This window comes from Branchiostoma lanceolatum, chromosome 5 (assembly GCF_035083965.1).
Source record: "Branchiostoma lanceolatum isolate klBraLanc5 chromosome 5, klBraLanc5.hap2, whole genome shotgun sequence".
NCBI classification, from domain to species: domain Eukaryota; kingdom Metazoa; phylum Chordata; class Leptocardii; order Amphioxiformes; family Branchiostomatidae; genus Branchiostoma; species Branchiostoma lanceolatum.
In genome coordinates this window covers 19,009,596-19,025,746 of record NC_089726.1, presented here as the reverse complement: position 1 = coordinate 19,025,746, position 16,151 = coordinate 19,009,596, and the positions used below count along the sequence as shown (strand labels likewise).

Genomic DNA, 16,151 nt, shown 5'->3' with positions numbered 1-16,151 from the left:
CATTTATGGCATATATCTACCATGGCATTATATCTACCAAATGCACGCTATATGGTATTAGTAGTTACATTTGTTAGTGTGACCTTTCCATTCGGTCACAAATGTGATAATCATAATACGAACATCATTACAATCAGCGTCCATCTTCTCCAGCCAGCCCCGGCAGTTGCTGATAGTTTGAATGGGACTTGGAACTACACTTGAAATATCCCACAGTTAGGAAAATCCCAATGATCCCAATAGCGATTCCAGCGCCCAATCCAATGCCAAAGGAAGGTTCTGGAAAACATGGAGATAAGTAAATCAACAAACAAATAGTTGCCGCCGATATTTATGATGTTTAGCTCTAGTTAGATCTCTAAACGTTGTGTATAAGCTCGGCTGGCATTGATGTCAGGTACCCGCTGAACACCACCAACGCCATGTTTAACACAAATCAACCTGCAAGACATGTTACAATTTACCGTATTTGAACGTGGAAACAAGGGAATTAGAAAAAGCGAAAAGCAAAAACAAAATTTCATTTCGAAAGCAGAAGGACTCAAGTGGAGTGGTCATAAGATGAAGTCTAATAAAGATAAAAATACGAATTCTCATAGACATTTTGTTGGATTACAAAATTTTTTGCAACATCTGATGAATTCGGTGTAACTTAATAAGAATAAACTTTTTGGGCTAAAAACAGGTAAACAAATAAGAAAACAATAAAGTCTATCTTAACAAAATAGAAAAAGAATAATTGTAATTGCGACTCCATTCGGTAAATTTCATTTTCATAGTATTTAGAATGTTGCGCACCTTCATGGCATGGTGACCAACAGAAAAATAGAAATGTTGACATCCTTACAAGAACTCGGTGCATTCGTTTACCTGTTCAATTACCAGCTTGATTATTGCAAACAAGACATTGTTATACCGAAAAACCGGACAACACAAATATAGAAAAGGAATACACTAAGTTTAAGCTGAAAATTTCAGCGTAATGTCCATGCCCACTTACTATCAAAGTCACTGGCCAAATTCCAGCCAGTTCTAGGTTTGCCGTAGCCCTTTTCCGCTTCCTTGAATTCCTGGGAGGACCAGTCAAAGCTCCCACAGGTGGGGAAGTTCGGGGGTGGGCGGTTCATCAGTCCCTCTGTCCCCTCCCTGATCATCATAGCCATCCCCTCCACCTGGTGGATCTCGATATGACAGTGCATGAACCACCAACCTGTGCGGAACATTGAACAAACAGTGGTACAGTCGTGTTTAGTGGTTAGATAATGAGTGAAAGAAAGGTTTCGCCCAGTTTGCAGTGGTGTAGCTGTAACGTAACGTGACCACTTAACGTCCAATTTATTCAAAACGTTTTTATATTAAAACCGCGCAGACAGAGCCAAATGTTAAACCCATGGGCAGAAATATCAGCTCTTCTAAAAAGAAAATGCATGGTCTGTTAGTTTTTCTCCGCCTGTTTAACGCCGTGCGAGCATGTATTCATACTGATGTATATGATGTAAAATTGTGCTAGCGTAACTCACTATCGTCCACCTCAGTCTTTTCCCTTCTGGCGCTATGCTTGAAGAGCATAGACCGGTACCATAAAAAATGCACAGTAACTATCCAAAGTGGTCTACAGTACAGACAAATGATAGTAAAGTCATTATGTTTCACCCGCCGCTTGCTTGACGCCATGGAAGAAAACAATTTTGATCTGTGAATTTCAACGACATGCGCGGCACGTGGCGTTCACGCTATAAACGCATGGCTATTATGTTTTGCCGTGCAAAAATTAACCACCCGTCCGGGGGTCGCTAGGTTGTATCAAACCTTCCTAAAACTAGTAAGAGTTTCAAACCTCGAATCACCATGGATAGGTTTAACGTCAGCTACTTTTAAAAGAAACTAGCTATCGTGTAAGCTAGGAACACATGATGAAGTACGCGGTGTCGAATTACATATGAAGCACCTCATGCACGACGATTTCGTGCAACTTGTTGTTACTGGTTCAGAAGTTTATTCTGTTATGTCGCTGGACGGAAACCTTTTTCATTGTTTTGTATAAAAGAGAGAGATGGCTAAGGATCATACTTATGACGTTCTTTATTGCTTATGAGAACAGGCTTTGGCATAATACACCGCGACATGTGGACGTGGCCCAAACTGGACGTAAACTGCTCCCGCACGTAAATAGGACACGTTACGTTTATGTAAGAGATCAAATTTCTGCATGTGCACGTCCAGATATCTACCCAGGTGGGTACCATAAATTCGCGGGGTACTTAAATTCGGGATTTTTCGAAAACGGGGTATTTAGGGATATGTGCTAGATGCAACATCAGTAATACCGCTAGAAATGCAAACTTGACAGACTAACGTATTCAGAACACTGTCTGAAAATTAAAGCTTCGATAACCATGCATTAGAAGTTGGCTACGTCAAAAACTCTCCGTCCCTTATTGTCACAGTCTGAGGGCTTCGTGGGAGAATTATACTGCATAGTTGTTCGCTGGTTTATAAGACAAATGTCACATCCGCTTCCTGCTCAACACAATTATTTACAATACAACTTATTGGAATCTCTTTTGCTAACCTACAACTGGACTCTAGGTGTGATTAATCATCAGAACGCCTCTTTGTTGCTACAACCGATGGCTACGACACTACGGTGAATTTTCCCGCCACCATATTCGTTACCCAGAATCCTGCTATTCGGCAGACGACAAACGTTTGCGAGGAACACTTTTTTGTATAAATGTTGTGTGTGATAGTGGACTGATGGCGATATTTTCCTCAAAGTTTGCTCTTAGCACAAGCAGAAACACATGGACATAGTAGTATTACCATTTCTACGGCATCCAGCTAACGTCCCGATAAATAATGTACAAATTTCCATTACGGTGGGGGTTGACTTTGAGTGACGTTCTACCGACTCAACACACGGGTTGTTCCCGGAGGCCTGATGTGTGCGGTACGGCCGTTTTTTCGTGTATTTTTTTTTTTACTTGGACACGTCTATATCCATAGCACTCTCCTCAAGCCAAGGATGGAACGAATAGCTGCTGTATAAAATGTAATTAGCGGTAAGATATTCAATACGAATCTTCTCTCCCGAATTAATGTTCACCCCTGTCCGACAGCACCGTCATTGTGCGTGCGGCGGACGGTAGTTTCAAGTTGAAATATTATGGTGTCAGCACGACTAGAGACAAAATCTACCATATATACGATTAATGCAAAGATAGTACATGATACTGACAGAATAATAGAAAAAAGGATGGTTTATTGTTCTGCTAGATTGATTTCAGTCAACCATTATCGGAAAAATCCCGAATTTATGTTACCCAATGTTACCACCGCGTTGCTACGAAAAGAACCTGGCTTATAATCTGTTCAGCTACACACAACAATCTAGGCCTTCTGTTTTCACTACAATAACCTACAAGGGCGGGTCAAAAAGTCATGCAAGTTGTTGTATCATGGCAGTTTTTTTTTAATGAAATGAGTTGAACTTTGAATAAAGCATTTTTAAACTAATACGCACGACGCAATTGAGAAGCTACAAGGAGCTTTCAGATGACATCCGCCATCTTTCTTCAGCTTGAGAGGTGTCACGTGACCTAGGTGTCAAAGGTCACCCAGGTCACGTGACTGGACGAGAGAGTTGTAGATTGGAGGGAGTCTGTGGCGTCCTTTGAACTTTGGCACAAATTAAGGTAAAGGCACATAATATATCATCTTCCTGAGACTGAAATATCTCAACTTGCTCTTCAGATTTTATATGTGACTGTGTTGATTTCAGGATAACCACCACCTTGCAAGTCCGTCAAAGTAGTACAAGGCCGGAGGAAAAAGAAAATTAACGTGAAACCTATAGAGAAATTCATCATTATATAGGTGTAATGTATTACATACAGTAATTGTAATCATAAGTGGGTTAGATGAACAGATCTTTGCAAGGGTGTGAAATCAAACCAGTTGCGCATACAAATCTTAAGACAAGTTGAGGTATTTCAGACTGAAGAAAATGTGGGCCTTCGAGCTTCGTATTTGTGCCGAGTTTCAACACCTTTCATGGAAAAAAGGACCTGCTACGACACAACTTGCATTACGTTTTGACTCGCCCTCGTACCACATTACTTCACCACCGTGAAAAATTACCTGGATTGTCTGCCAGGAAGCGCAACACCACGTAACCTCCAACTGGCACGATGACGGTGTCCTTTAAGGGAGGGTTGACATTGTTCAGCCCAGGTTTACTGCCGTTCTTCCAGGAGTCGTCCACCCACCCCCTGCCGTTGCAGTTCTGAAACCCCGTACAGTCGATATCGGTGTTATGGGTGACGAATGTGCCCGTGTCGTTGTCGTACTCAGGGAAGCCCATGTCCAACACGTAGAAGTGGTGGCCGTGGATGTGCACAGGGTGGGCAGTGCCGTTAATATTGCCACCTACACATTTAAAACCACCGTTTTTTAGAATTAATATTCCGCTTCCGTAGACCTCGTTCTATTAAGAAACATGATCTGTTCATACATCTACACATGTACAAAGAAGCGAGAAGAAGTTGACTTCACTAGATTAGCTTAGCTTATCCCTTTCTTCTACCATGTATGTTTACACAATGTACTGTACATATTTCACTGTATATGTCACTTAGATGTTAGTTAGGTTTGTGTTAATAAACGACCTGTATCTAGCCCCTCGGGGCACGAACATACAATAAAGGTCTTCAATCATTCAATCATTATCCACGGTAGGATTATAGTACTATAGATTACATATTTTAAAGACATCGTTAACTAGTATCAACTGACTTTGATGAAAATTCTGTGTTAAACATCATAATAACGTTGTCGTCTGCTTAAGATAACCCCCAGTAACATTTAGTCGCCAGGTGACATATATATATATATATATCTGCCATTTTGAAAAATACTGTGCTTGAGAGATCTCTAGTGAAGCACATCCCAGGTATGCACAGTTTAGATTTATAGATATGCAGGAATGCATTACATTTGCTTCTCTATATTTCATATTACATAGCAACAGATTCCCATGTTGCACAGTTCACATATAACGCTGGATATGTAAGGTAAAGCTACTTACCAGCCACCATGTTGTAGAGCACCAGTTGTATGACGTTGCCATAGGTGATGTTGATATGGTAAGTGCATTCACAGAACTTCTCACCGCCACATTCGCTGTCCAAGCAGGGAGTTATACCAACACCTTTACGGTCAACCTACAGTCAATCAAGCAGTCATTATGTCATGATTATCATGTAGCAAGGCTGTGTAGACCAATCACAAACTTCCATTCCTACTGGTTATACAGCTATAACGTCATACTCATGGGTTAATGAAGAAGAAAGCCATCCATTAATAGACTGCCAAAGAAGAAGACGAAGAGGAAGAAGCAGGAAAATGGGATTTGAAATTTGTAACGATGTAAGCGTCAGTTTGAATTGGCTTATGACAAAAGGTCAATAGTCGCGAGCGCTTCTTCCTAACTAACAGACATACCAGACAGACAGCAGCCACTTCATAAACCACCTCATTCGGTTCGCTCACTCGATGGTTTATTTGGCACGTGGTCACTTGTCACCGTAAAGACCTTTGGACCGGGCATTAATCCATAATTCTAACAGTTGTGTAGAAATATGTGGCCATGATTATTTCTACTTCGTATTTACTTCAAGGGAAATTGAATATCTCAGTGCGCAAGAAACAGAAACACTATTCTGCATCTGATGAAGACCATTCGCCTATTATTCTCCATAACTTGTTTGAAGAATATACCATTTAGTATTTATCTGGACAATGACAAGTCCGATAACTTCACGGCATCCCTAGAGTTGCATCTTCTCATGCCAGGTCCGTCGTTTATGTATATCGAACAAAGGCCTTGGCATACTAGCCTGAGATCCATAACAAGCCAATCACGTCGCCGCCTACGGTCAAGAGGTAACGTGATTGGCTGATAACGTTTCCTCTAACAACAGGTGAGGGTGATCATAATTGACTGACGGCTGGCCAGGGCTATCGCAGCGAGGAAGGCGGCTTTCAGGCCGGTACGCCAGGGTCGTTGCTTGATAAATAACACTATTAGACAAGTATAGAATGCCATTGGCTTAATGTAAACTAGTGGTGGGCTAACTATGAGTTGCGATTACATCGTCTATATCTATAATAACACAGAAACGTACCGCTGGAGGGGCGCTGGGTTGAACAAACCGATGCCCGTTCACGGAAGATCTCTGGGCTCCATTCAAATCGTTGCCGGCGAAGTGAAAGTTGATGAAATGTTCCTCCCACTTTTCCGGCTCATCAGAATCGAACTGTGGGACAGTCTGAGGTTGCGCAGAGCGAAGCTGGTGCACGTTGACACACTGGGTGAAATTCGAAGATGTGTAGTTCCTGTCAAGAAAAATGCATGATTATTGACATATCGATTACGCATTGACCATCCTCTCATGACACGCCCACCGCTTGTGTATGTCAAACAACTACCCTGGCGCACTGGTCTGCGATCTGTCCTTCTCGTTGCATTAGCGCTGGGAGCCTGACAGCCAATTAGATGCCGCCTCTTATATTGCTCCAGAGAAAATTGCCAGCCAATCACGTCGCCGTCTATGGTACAGAGGAAACGCGATTGGCTGGTACCTTGGCCACCAACAACAGGAGGTGACTATCTGATTGGCTGGCCGCTGACCAGCGCAAACGCAGCTAGCGAGATGGACTGATCCCAGGCCGGTATGCCAAGGTCGTTGTTTGACATGTATAAGCGGCGGATCTGGCGTGAGAGGATGATATTCACACGCATGGAATATACCTCTACCAGGCCGGCTCCACAGATCGCTGGAAAAAGCGTAAAAATTGGCCAAATAGACGGATAACACGCCAGAGATGTTAGCCCGCTATAGAAGTTACAGTTAAGTTTGCGCCCTCCAGACCAGGACCTGTGGATGGCATATTTATTGGACCCTCTATCTGTAGCCGACTCCCTTAGCATACTATTCACTCTATTTGGCAAGTTCTACTATTCTTGAAGCCATCCTCGTGGCCTGGCTAGAGGCTAAGAATATATTACAAAACCACAATACATAAACCTCCTTGTTCGCCCCGCTCACCCAATGGTTCATTTGATTGTTGTAAAACAAAGTAGTCCCTACATTTAAGTTACAAAGTAAACAAACAAATTACGTACTGAAACGGACAGTTAACCACTGTACATTTACTGGTGTTAGTACAGGACCTCCTAGAAGAGCGAGGGTCTTGGTTGATCTGAGCTCCACGGTAGTGTAGGATGGCCTTCGCCGAGTGGGGAAGCACTGTAGTCTGGGATCACGAAATCATAGAGCTGTGTGTCATCAATTTCAAAATAACCCAAACCTAATGTAATATTCTAAAATTTGAGTGTCATGCAAGAGGTGTCATTTATTGCCAATCCTCCGACTGACCTGTTAGTGAAAGTTTTTAGCCTGGTTTAGTGCCATTTAGACTTTGCCAGACAACCGCGATTTACCATGTCGTATATATTGTACTTATGTTTTAACCGTGCAAGGGTACCCATGTTTTGCCGGAATGGATTTGGTAAATCTAAGATGAAGAAAAGGAAACTTCTTAAGTTACGTCGTATGTGAATTTTGGGTCATGGCCCTGGAAATATAGAAATTGTCGGGATATACGTTGGGAATGAAATCATGTATTCTTAACAACGTGACCAGATTTTTTTATTGATTGATACGTTGCTGAATAAATTCAATGCGTACTAACTGATACCACAACATGTACCACATAGAGCAACCACCCTACCCCGTAAATATCGGTCTCCTCCAGTGTTTCTGCACGGATCCAGTAGTTGTCCACTCGTTGATTTGCGGTGATGTAGAAGTCGTACCTCTCTCCTGTGTTGATGATAAAGGACTCCGCGCGTTGTCCGGAAATTCTTTAAGTAATGCATGAAAACGGAGGTATTTTAATCAGCTGTTTATCTGTGTTTGTTTATCTGTTAATTTGTCTCAATATGTGTCCGCAGTTTGTGACAGCCCACCAGGACTGTGTTGGTGTAATAGGATACTTGGAGAATTTGGTTTGGTTGTTCAGTGGTTTGGCTTTAGTCAAGTGTTGTAGACAGGCAGAACGACTTATGGTTACACTTACACAGTTGTGTGAGGTCGTTAGGATCATAGTGTAGCTGGTGTGCTCAGGCTTGTTTGTGTAATATGCATTTATTAGTGCATGGTTCAGATTAGGGGGAATGCAAGGAAAAGTTGGCTTTTATTAGCATTTGCCAGCGGTGGTACATCCTGACCTGTTGCCGTCTGTTGCGATCATGGTCAGCTCGTGTCGGTCGATGGAGACCCGGTATGCGTAGATCATGGCTGCACTAATGACCCGGAAGCGATAGGTGTCGCCTCTGCGCACTTCAAACAGCTCCAGTGGCACGTTTGGATCTTCAGCTTCCGGACCGACGTCATAAAACCGACGTCCTGGACAGATGGAGAAGTATATGGTACCCGTTGTCCAATCCGGACACTAGTGTTTATAAAACAACCAGACCACTGCAAGGACATTCTTTAAAAAAGCTGGCCCTTTTTTTATAGTTTCAACAGACTAGGCCACATCTAAGTAAATTTCATTGACGACATCCTCTGCAGACTTCAAATTTACTGCGAGAGTGAAAAACCAAAAGTGAAAAAAAAAACGAAATGCCTATTAGTAAAATTTTGAAATGGAGACCATGAGCGTTGTATCAAGCAAGAATAGAAGCGTCAAAATTGGATTCAACAACAATCTTTAATTACTGTAGTGTGGTAGCCTAATATATTATCATTTACCAAGTTTGCAACTACACTCAATGCCAACACACTAGTGTCACTTTAACAACTACTAAACTAGTGTCACTTCTACCGTAAGCACAATCAAGGCTACCACACAACATATTGTTTCAATTTTCGATTGCTATTTTCTTGTCATGTTGACCATTTCCGAAGGTGATCATTCCAGTTAACTAGACGGTAAACGTACTTGCTGTGGCCTTAGTTTGAACGAACAATCATTATTACCTTTTCCATTGATGAGCCCTGACACAAATGGCACGGGTCCGATCTCCGTACCGTCCGGCTGCCGTTTGTTGTAGTAACAGTCTGAATAGTTGTCGTACCCGTAAGAGAACCTGGAAGTAGTGAGAGGGGCAAATACGAGACATCAGCAAGTCTTCTTCAACTATTGGTTCACAAATTAAAAACGATGATTTGTTTGTAGCAACTACCAGTACCATTTCAACCACAGTTTTTCAGATACAGACGTTCTCTACTTGCACATACACTGTTATCTACTAAAAAAAAGTTGCCTAAATCTGCTTGCAATTATAGTGGTGTGTTTTAGCTAAAAACGCTGATTCCTTCCTTTGTCAAGACTTTGGGAGTCTGCGGCAGACGTCAAACACTCCTGTCGACGGTCAAGCGCCGGAAGCTGAAGTGGTTCGGGCGCGTATGCCGACACAACACACTTGCCAAGACCATTCTGCAAGGTACAGTAGCAAGAGGGAGGAAACGAGGAAGGCCAAAGAAGACCTGGTTGGACAACATCAATACATGGACTGGCATGAGTACTACACAACTGACCAGAGAGGCCGAGGACAGAACAGGATGGGCACGGATCATTGCGGCTGGATGTCATGACGCCCCTACGACCACTGAGGTCATGGGTCATGAGTGAGTGAGTGAGTGAGTGAGTTTTAGCCAACTTTGTCATTGTGACAACCAATGGGCTGGAAATAAGATGTCTTGCAGTGCTAAGGGATTGTGGGTAATGTCAGAGGTTAAGAACCCACTTGTTTCCAGCAGAATATGTTTGGGGCCTTAACCTTTGACTTTGCACATGTGCACTTGGAACTGTGAACTAGCTCGGCCATCAACAATCATACCGCATGTGTCCTTCTACGGATGCATGTGACCTTGTTTATAACGTTAGGTGGTAAAAGTGGAGACAATTATACCTTGATGCTTCCCATTCCACTCTCAGATACGTGTCCAAAGAATCCTCCCTCTGCCAGTCTTGCAGCAGCACAAGGAAGTCACGAGAGATCCGCGGCAAACCTGGCTGTGGGATAGAAAGTAGACCAAAATTTTACTTAAGCAGCTCTAAAAAAAACAATAGAAAACAACAATCACATATGATTTCCATGATGATGTCACTTTTTTAGAGTCGTGGCTTCGATATCTGAAGCTTACCGTGTGATGATCTATAGTAGTACAGAGCGTTCACTTCGTACAATGTACGTGCTGTGGTTAAGACATTTTAGAACAAATTGATGGACACATCAAAGAACTTCAACGTTAACAATATTATTGTACACAAGACACGCATACAAAGTTTGGCAATACGAATTTTGCAACAATTTAAGAAGAAAGTTTAGAAGAACGTGTTTCGAAATATTCAATATTCAGGATCAAATAAGTGTATTTTCAATTAAATGCTAAGATAAAGTGCTTATAACTATGTAATCTTTTATATGTATTACGTCATCCTCCAGTACGATGAGTGCCCCATACAGCCCGTCAGTGCGAAAGGTGCCGGAGTGGGCGTGCCACCAGTGGGTCCCGCCTTCAGACGCGTTAAACCTGGTCAGGTGAAGAAGAACGACAAACTGCCGTTAAAGGTGTACACCGTGAGTTATGCAAAAACACTGCTTCCTTCCTTTGTCAAGACTTTGGGAGTCATGTAGTTGTATCTTCTGTGCTTTATCTGTCCTAGTGCAGAGGAAATATGTATCGCAGGTCTATCCAATTTGTATCGACATTTTGTCTGCAAGCCTTTGGTAATACTAAACAAGAAATCGAGCATCTCATACCTCCGTGAAATATTATACAGTAGAATCCGCTTAACTGCACCACCCATTTGTCAGCGGTTTTGGTGCAATTATCCGGTTGGTGCAGCCGCCAAGCCACGTCGAGAGTTCGAGGCAGTTTTATTTTCCTTCCGCGAGAGAAAGTAGTCCGTTCCATTTTTCCATTCGGAAACAGGAATTAATGTTTCCGAAATCGAAACAGGCATTTAAAGCCAATAATATTCATTAATATTGAAGAGAGTGCATGTTGTTTTCATTTTCGTCGCGTTAGGCAGTTTTGTATTCTAAACCGTTCTTACTTAATTATGCGAAATGCCCAGCTGGACCGCACCACCATGGGCGAGGGGGTAAATTGTTAGTCAGAAACACTAGCACAAAGAAAACAGACGAAATTATTCAGTAATCAACTTTTTTATTGACCCTTTGCTGAAAATAAAGAAATGACTACGAACCTGTTTTGATTTTGCATTTTTCCATGCGATCTACCGCATTACAACACACGTAATGTTACAGGGGAGGCATTCTGAAACATCGTCATGCCACTCATGGGATAACAGTTTCTGTATTACATTACGTAGAGTGCAGTTGTCGATTTACGTAAATCATGTACCGCCATGAAACTAGGAATTGAAACTAAAACTTGGGTACTGATTACGGGATGCCCGGGACCTCTCGTACGTATACGATTCCTATCAACGTAACTGTCAATGGAGACCGCCTTCTTTTGTTACTCAAAACAGTTTAAAACACATTGGCGGTATTGGGCCTTTACACTGGCAGGTATCGGCTCATTTGTACCGCGTTTGCCGATTTTAGCGCACCTTTTCAGTTAACTTGTCGAAGATTTTTGAAAAAAATTGGTGAAGTTATCCGGCATTGGTGACCATGCGCGGTGCAGATATGCGGAGTCACTAACAATCCAGTAAATGGGAACCGGTTTTGGATATTGGGATTCGGTGCAATTAAATGGAAGGTGCGTTTATCCGAGGTGCAATTAAGTGGCTTCGTCTGTACATAAATAAAAAGTCTTTGTAAATTTATTGACAAAATATAACACAACCATATCACACATTACGTGTTCCACTCTCACTTGCCATCCCGGGGTTACTTACTTCATCAATAGCAACATTCCTTTCCTGTATACCTGCTAGAACAAATTTGGACCCGGACCAACTCAGCCAGCGGGCACAAATTTGGACTCGGGCCAACTACAGACACACATCAACGCAGACAGCCAAACATGCCAACAACAAACAAACAAACCAAACATACAGACAAATGAAAACAATACTTCCGTTTTCGCGTTTGTAATACTGCTTATGACAAGGACAACCACACTCCTGTCCCCATATGTTTACTACCAACTTCAACCTAGACCTAGGGCTGATGTCAATTAGTGGTTAGTAGTAACTACATACCTGTAAGTAAAGCTCTCCCCCGGGTTAATGGGACATTGTGATACACCGCCCACCCCGTCCATCCAAGAGGTGTTGTGTTGGGTCAAACCATGCCAGTGGATCGTTATGCCTTCTTGTAGCAGACTGTTTGTCACGTGGACAGCCACCTTATAGAAAACAAGAGAGAGAGAAACGACTTGAACAAACTTCGGCCTTCACGGGATGCAATCTATGTCATCAAAATGGCGGAGCCAACCGGTGAGAGGTCGTGGACAACTCCCTGTTTCGACGTCCTTCAGTAGGGTCATTGTGCAACCTAACCCATCCCAATAAATGGCAGAGTATCTTAGAATCATCAGAAGCCATGAATTATCGTCCTGTCTTCAAATTTGGTGGATATATTGAGAGCGCAGTCGTAGAGTGGTGACTGTTAGCACGTCATGAGGGTATAAAAGTAAACAATCGTTAAACGCCACATCTGACACATGACGTCATGACGACGAGGTTTGGCCTGCAGTTGATTCTATTCTACACGACCTACGACTGCTTGCCTGTCAGCTGCCGCCATTTTGATGACGTACGTTCTACCCCGGTGTCCTTAGTGTCCATCACTTGTCAGAGAAGGTCTTACCAGATAGAGAGAAAAATCTCGGCATACAACTTTTGGTGGTCATTCGTCAAAATACCATTTGAAATAAGAATAATCTGTTCTGAACATGCCTGTGCATTTTTCCAAACGACAATGGAGGGTCCTGGTAAAGTTCGGTTGACCAACACCACCCGTGTGTAAGACCCGTCCGCTGCCACCACGTTGTTTACCTCTGCACAGAAAACATAGTTAAGTAGACGAAGAACAAACCAACCTTCGCTAACCAACCAAAAACATGTTTATACGCAACTCATGCGGACTCGTCTATGTGTGACAGGGGCTTGTACATACATGAATGTAGTTGCCAGCAAGATCAGTATGTTCTCACGTATTTAGATTAAAAATTGATCAAACTATCTTGTATCTAATCAATTTGAGGCCGAAATTGAGGATGTGATATTACTGGCGCGGTCATTTCTTTTTGTACTGTCGCGTATTTTATCCGTGAGTCGCACGTCAGTGTGACCGCAAGGAAAAAACTGAAGAAACATTTGCAAAGTTACCGCCATAATTTGTCGGAAAGAGGCTAAATCACTAACTTAAAACACCGCGAAAACCTCATTTCCCCTAATAGTATAGCCTGGTCCCAGTCTCTACGGGTCGGCTTAGGTATGTTTTACCGGGCCCAGTCTGCTATATTGACCCGTTTCTGTCAGATTCTCTTCTTAGCTGCCATATAGAGTTTCGCAGCCCCCGGGAGCGAGTTAATTAAAGTCAAGGCCGTAAACACAACCCCGGGCGGGCTAATCTGTCTGGGCGGGCATCACTACCCTAAGCACCGTAGAGAAACAGGGGAGCTCCCGACGGTATGTTTTCCAGGATACCCCTAGTGCGAAATCACTGAGTCCCCGCTAACATAAATGGATCTGCAGTATCAAAGACGCTGATAACCCCCATCATTTGCATCCATATATCGACTTTGCCGACCTTCTCACGATCAACAAATTCGACCGAAGGTCGCTGATTGTTGGTCTGCGCCGGGGTAAAATGAGCAAACAGCGTTATCGGGTAAAACTAGTTACAACGTTTACCTAAATCATATGACTTAGCTCTGGGCCTACTTGGAAATCACCCGCTCTCAATATTTCAACAATGTTTACGATCAAAGTATGCAGCAAATATGAATCAGGGCAAGCCACCCTTGCTAAATGTGTATGCTAGCGTTAACCAGCCTTGTAAAGTTGCAGTCATATTTTCTAATACTGCAAATGGTTTTTATTTTTCGGGAAGCAGATATTCCTCAGTTACAGATGTCTCATGTTTGACAGTCCTAGAATGAAATGCAGTGGATGTCTAAACTTTCTGAAATAGCTATACAAATTAGCTCCTTATATGCACAACAAGCATATGATTATGTTGATTATTACTTAAGCTATCTGTATACCAAAAATCATGACAATCCGTCAATCCCTTCTTGAGTTACTCTCTTTCACACTCAGAAACAAATTAGCCCCTGCAGTTCCAGAAATCCGCTAGGTGGCCCAAACCTACACGACTTAATCTCCCTCAAAAGAGCTATCTACCTCTTAAAGATCAAGGACATAACTTGTCGAGAACACGAGATATCAAAACTGAAAATTCCACTGCAGTACTTTAAGAAATTGCTAGGGGGCTCAAAATCTAATTTATTTTGAGGTCTTATCAACACCTACTCACATCTCAAGTATCAAGACTATCCACCAAGGTATTCTCGAGTTATGCTGTTTACAAATACACGCTCGCACATAGACACACACACACACGCACCCGGAAACATAACCTTTTTGGCAAAGGTAACAGAATAAAACACCTTCTCGAGTCATAGGGACGCTCTTGTTGCAGTTTGTCGGATCATTGCGGTCGGGCTCCCTTCTCTGGAACTGGTCGTACCCCGTCAACCGCACAGGAGTTCCTGCATTGTTCTCTTCTTCGTAATAAAACATGGTCTCCCAGTGGCCCACCTCCCAGTAGAACTCATACAGATCTTTCTTGGGGGGAGGTTGAACGTAGTTGACGAACGGGGCCGCCTCTGCCATGGACAACATTAGGCATAAAAGTACAACGTACTGAGATGTCATCCTGTACGTTTTTGGACGTCTGGCAAGTCAAGGAAAACGGCTGAACAGTTTAAAAAGCATTCTATGTGAGTTCATAAATACACGTAGGCCGAAAAACCTATAAAGATTGCGTCACCAGGACCACTGGAATTTGAACCGCAGCAAGCGCCAGTGAGCACTAATAAATCCATAGACTCCATAACATGACACGGTGTGAACAAAGATTAGTCAACAAGGGTGTCACGTGACGTTACCTGTGACGTATCAGAGAGCTCGAGTCTTCAGCCTGTTGGTTATTCAAAGATCAGGGTGCCTTGGGGGCATTGCTGTAGCAATCTTTTGTATTTACCTTCCCTAAGAAGGTTCTGTTTTCAGGTCTGTGTATGTGTCTGTGAACAGCATAAGTCTAGAATGTCTGGGTGGATTGTCTTGAAGAGACCTCAAAATGATTAGATTCTGGGCCCCCGCAATTTTATAAGGTACTGCAGCGGAACTTTCGGTTTTGATATTTCGTGTTCTGAACATGCTATGATCACGATTTTTTAGTGGTAGATAGCACTTTGGAGGGAAAAAAGTCCTGTAGGCTTGGGCTTCCTAACGGCTGTTTTTAAACTGCAGGGGCCAAATTTGTTTCAGACTTTGAAAGAGAATAACTTAACAAGGGTATGACGGATCGTCATGATTTAGGTACATGTATGTAGATAACTTAAGTGATGATTGACATAACCATATATTAATATGCTAATCAGTTGCTAATTGGCATAATCAATGGGAAAGAAATCAGAAGTTTCATGATAGGACTATCAAACATGTACATGTGATACAATGTGACATATGTAACTGATAAAGACAAGAATATTGATAGATATCTATTATGCGAATAAAGACTTAATTTGCATGATTAATGAGAAGATGGTATAATTCCATTGTGGTGAATGAAGGAAATGTAATTTTTGTGGAATTTCAAAGTTAAATGAATGTGAACATTATTAGACATAGATCATGCAAATCAGGGCCTCTTTTTTAGGGGGGAAATGCTACAATAGCCTGAAACTTGCAAAATTGGTCCAAGTGCAGCACTCTGATAGACCCGAATCTTGGAATAGTCGTATTAATGATAAACCTAACTACCGTACACATTAATGCCATGTTATTATAAAACTAGAACATCATAATTAGGAAGATTAGTAATCTAATATAATGATCTAGACAGATAATAAAATGCATTCAGTCTT

General features: G+C 42.3%; 1 protein-coding gene across 3 annotated transcripts; it reads right to left on the bottom strand.

Moving 5' to 3' along the window:
- Window positions 1-48: 48 nt before the first annotated feature.
- Window positions 49-15,053, bottom strand: LOC136435587 (uncharacterized). Of its 3 annotated transcripts, XM_066429209.1 has the most exons (14): window positions 14,670-15,049; window positions 12,952-13,052; window positions 12,253-12,398; window positions 10,508-10,607; window positions 9,983-10,086; window positions 9,048-9,157; window positions 8,294-8,471; window positions 7,795-7,927; window positions 7,187-7,317; window positions 6,186-6,396; window positions 5,087-5,222; window positions 4,141-4,428; window positions 1,001-1,210; window positions 49-279 (listed from the first exon to the last, which is right to left on the bottom strand). In XM_066429209.1, exons 1-14 carry the CDS (start codon window positions 14,935-14,937, stop codon window positions 134-136), a joined length of 2,262 nt encoding a protein of 753 aa, XP_066285306.1. In that variant the 5' UTR covers window positions 14,938-15,049; the 3' UTR covers window positions 49-133. The 3 variants fall into 3 exon arrangements, with proteins under 3 accessions (XP_066285306.1, XP_066285308.1, XP_066285307.1); XM_066429211.1 differs by lacking the exon at window positions 12,952-13,052 and having other exon boundaries at window positions 14,670-14,783; XM_066429210.1 differs by lacking the exons at window positions 6,186-6,396; window positions 7,187-7,317 and having other exon boundaries at window positions 14,670-15,053.
- Between the last annotated feature and the right edge of the window lie 1,098 nt (window positions 15,054-16,151).

Coding starts and splice junctions, on each gene's coding strand:
- LOC136435587 (XM_066429209.1), bottom strand. CDS start 14,937: ATGACATCTCAGTACGTTGTACTTTTATGCCTAATGTTGTCCATGGCA. Junction 12,399..12,951: donor TCGTTTGGAAAAATGCACAG/GCATGTTCAGAA, acceptor GTTTTCTATAAG/GTGGCTGTCCACGTGACAAA. Junction 1,211..4,140: donor CTTCCTGGCAGACAATCCAG/GTAATTTTTCAC, acceptor TGTTCCGCACAG/GTTGGTGGTTCATGCACTGT.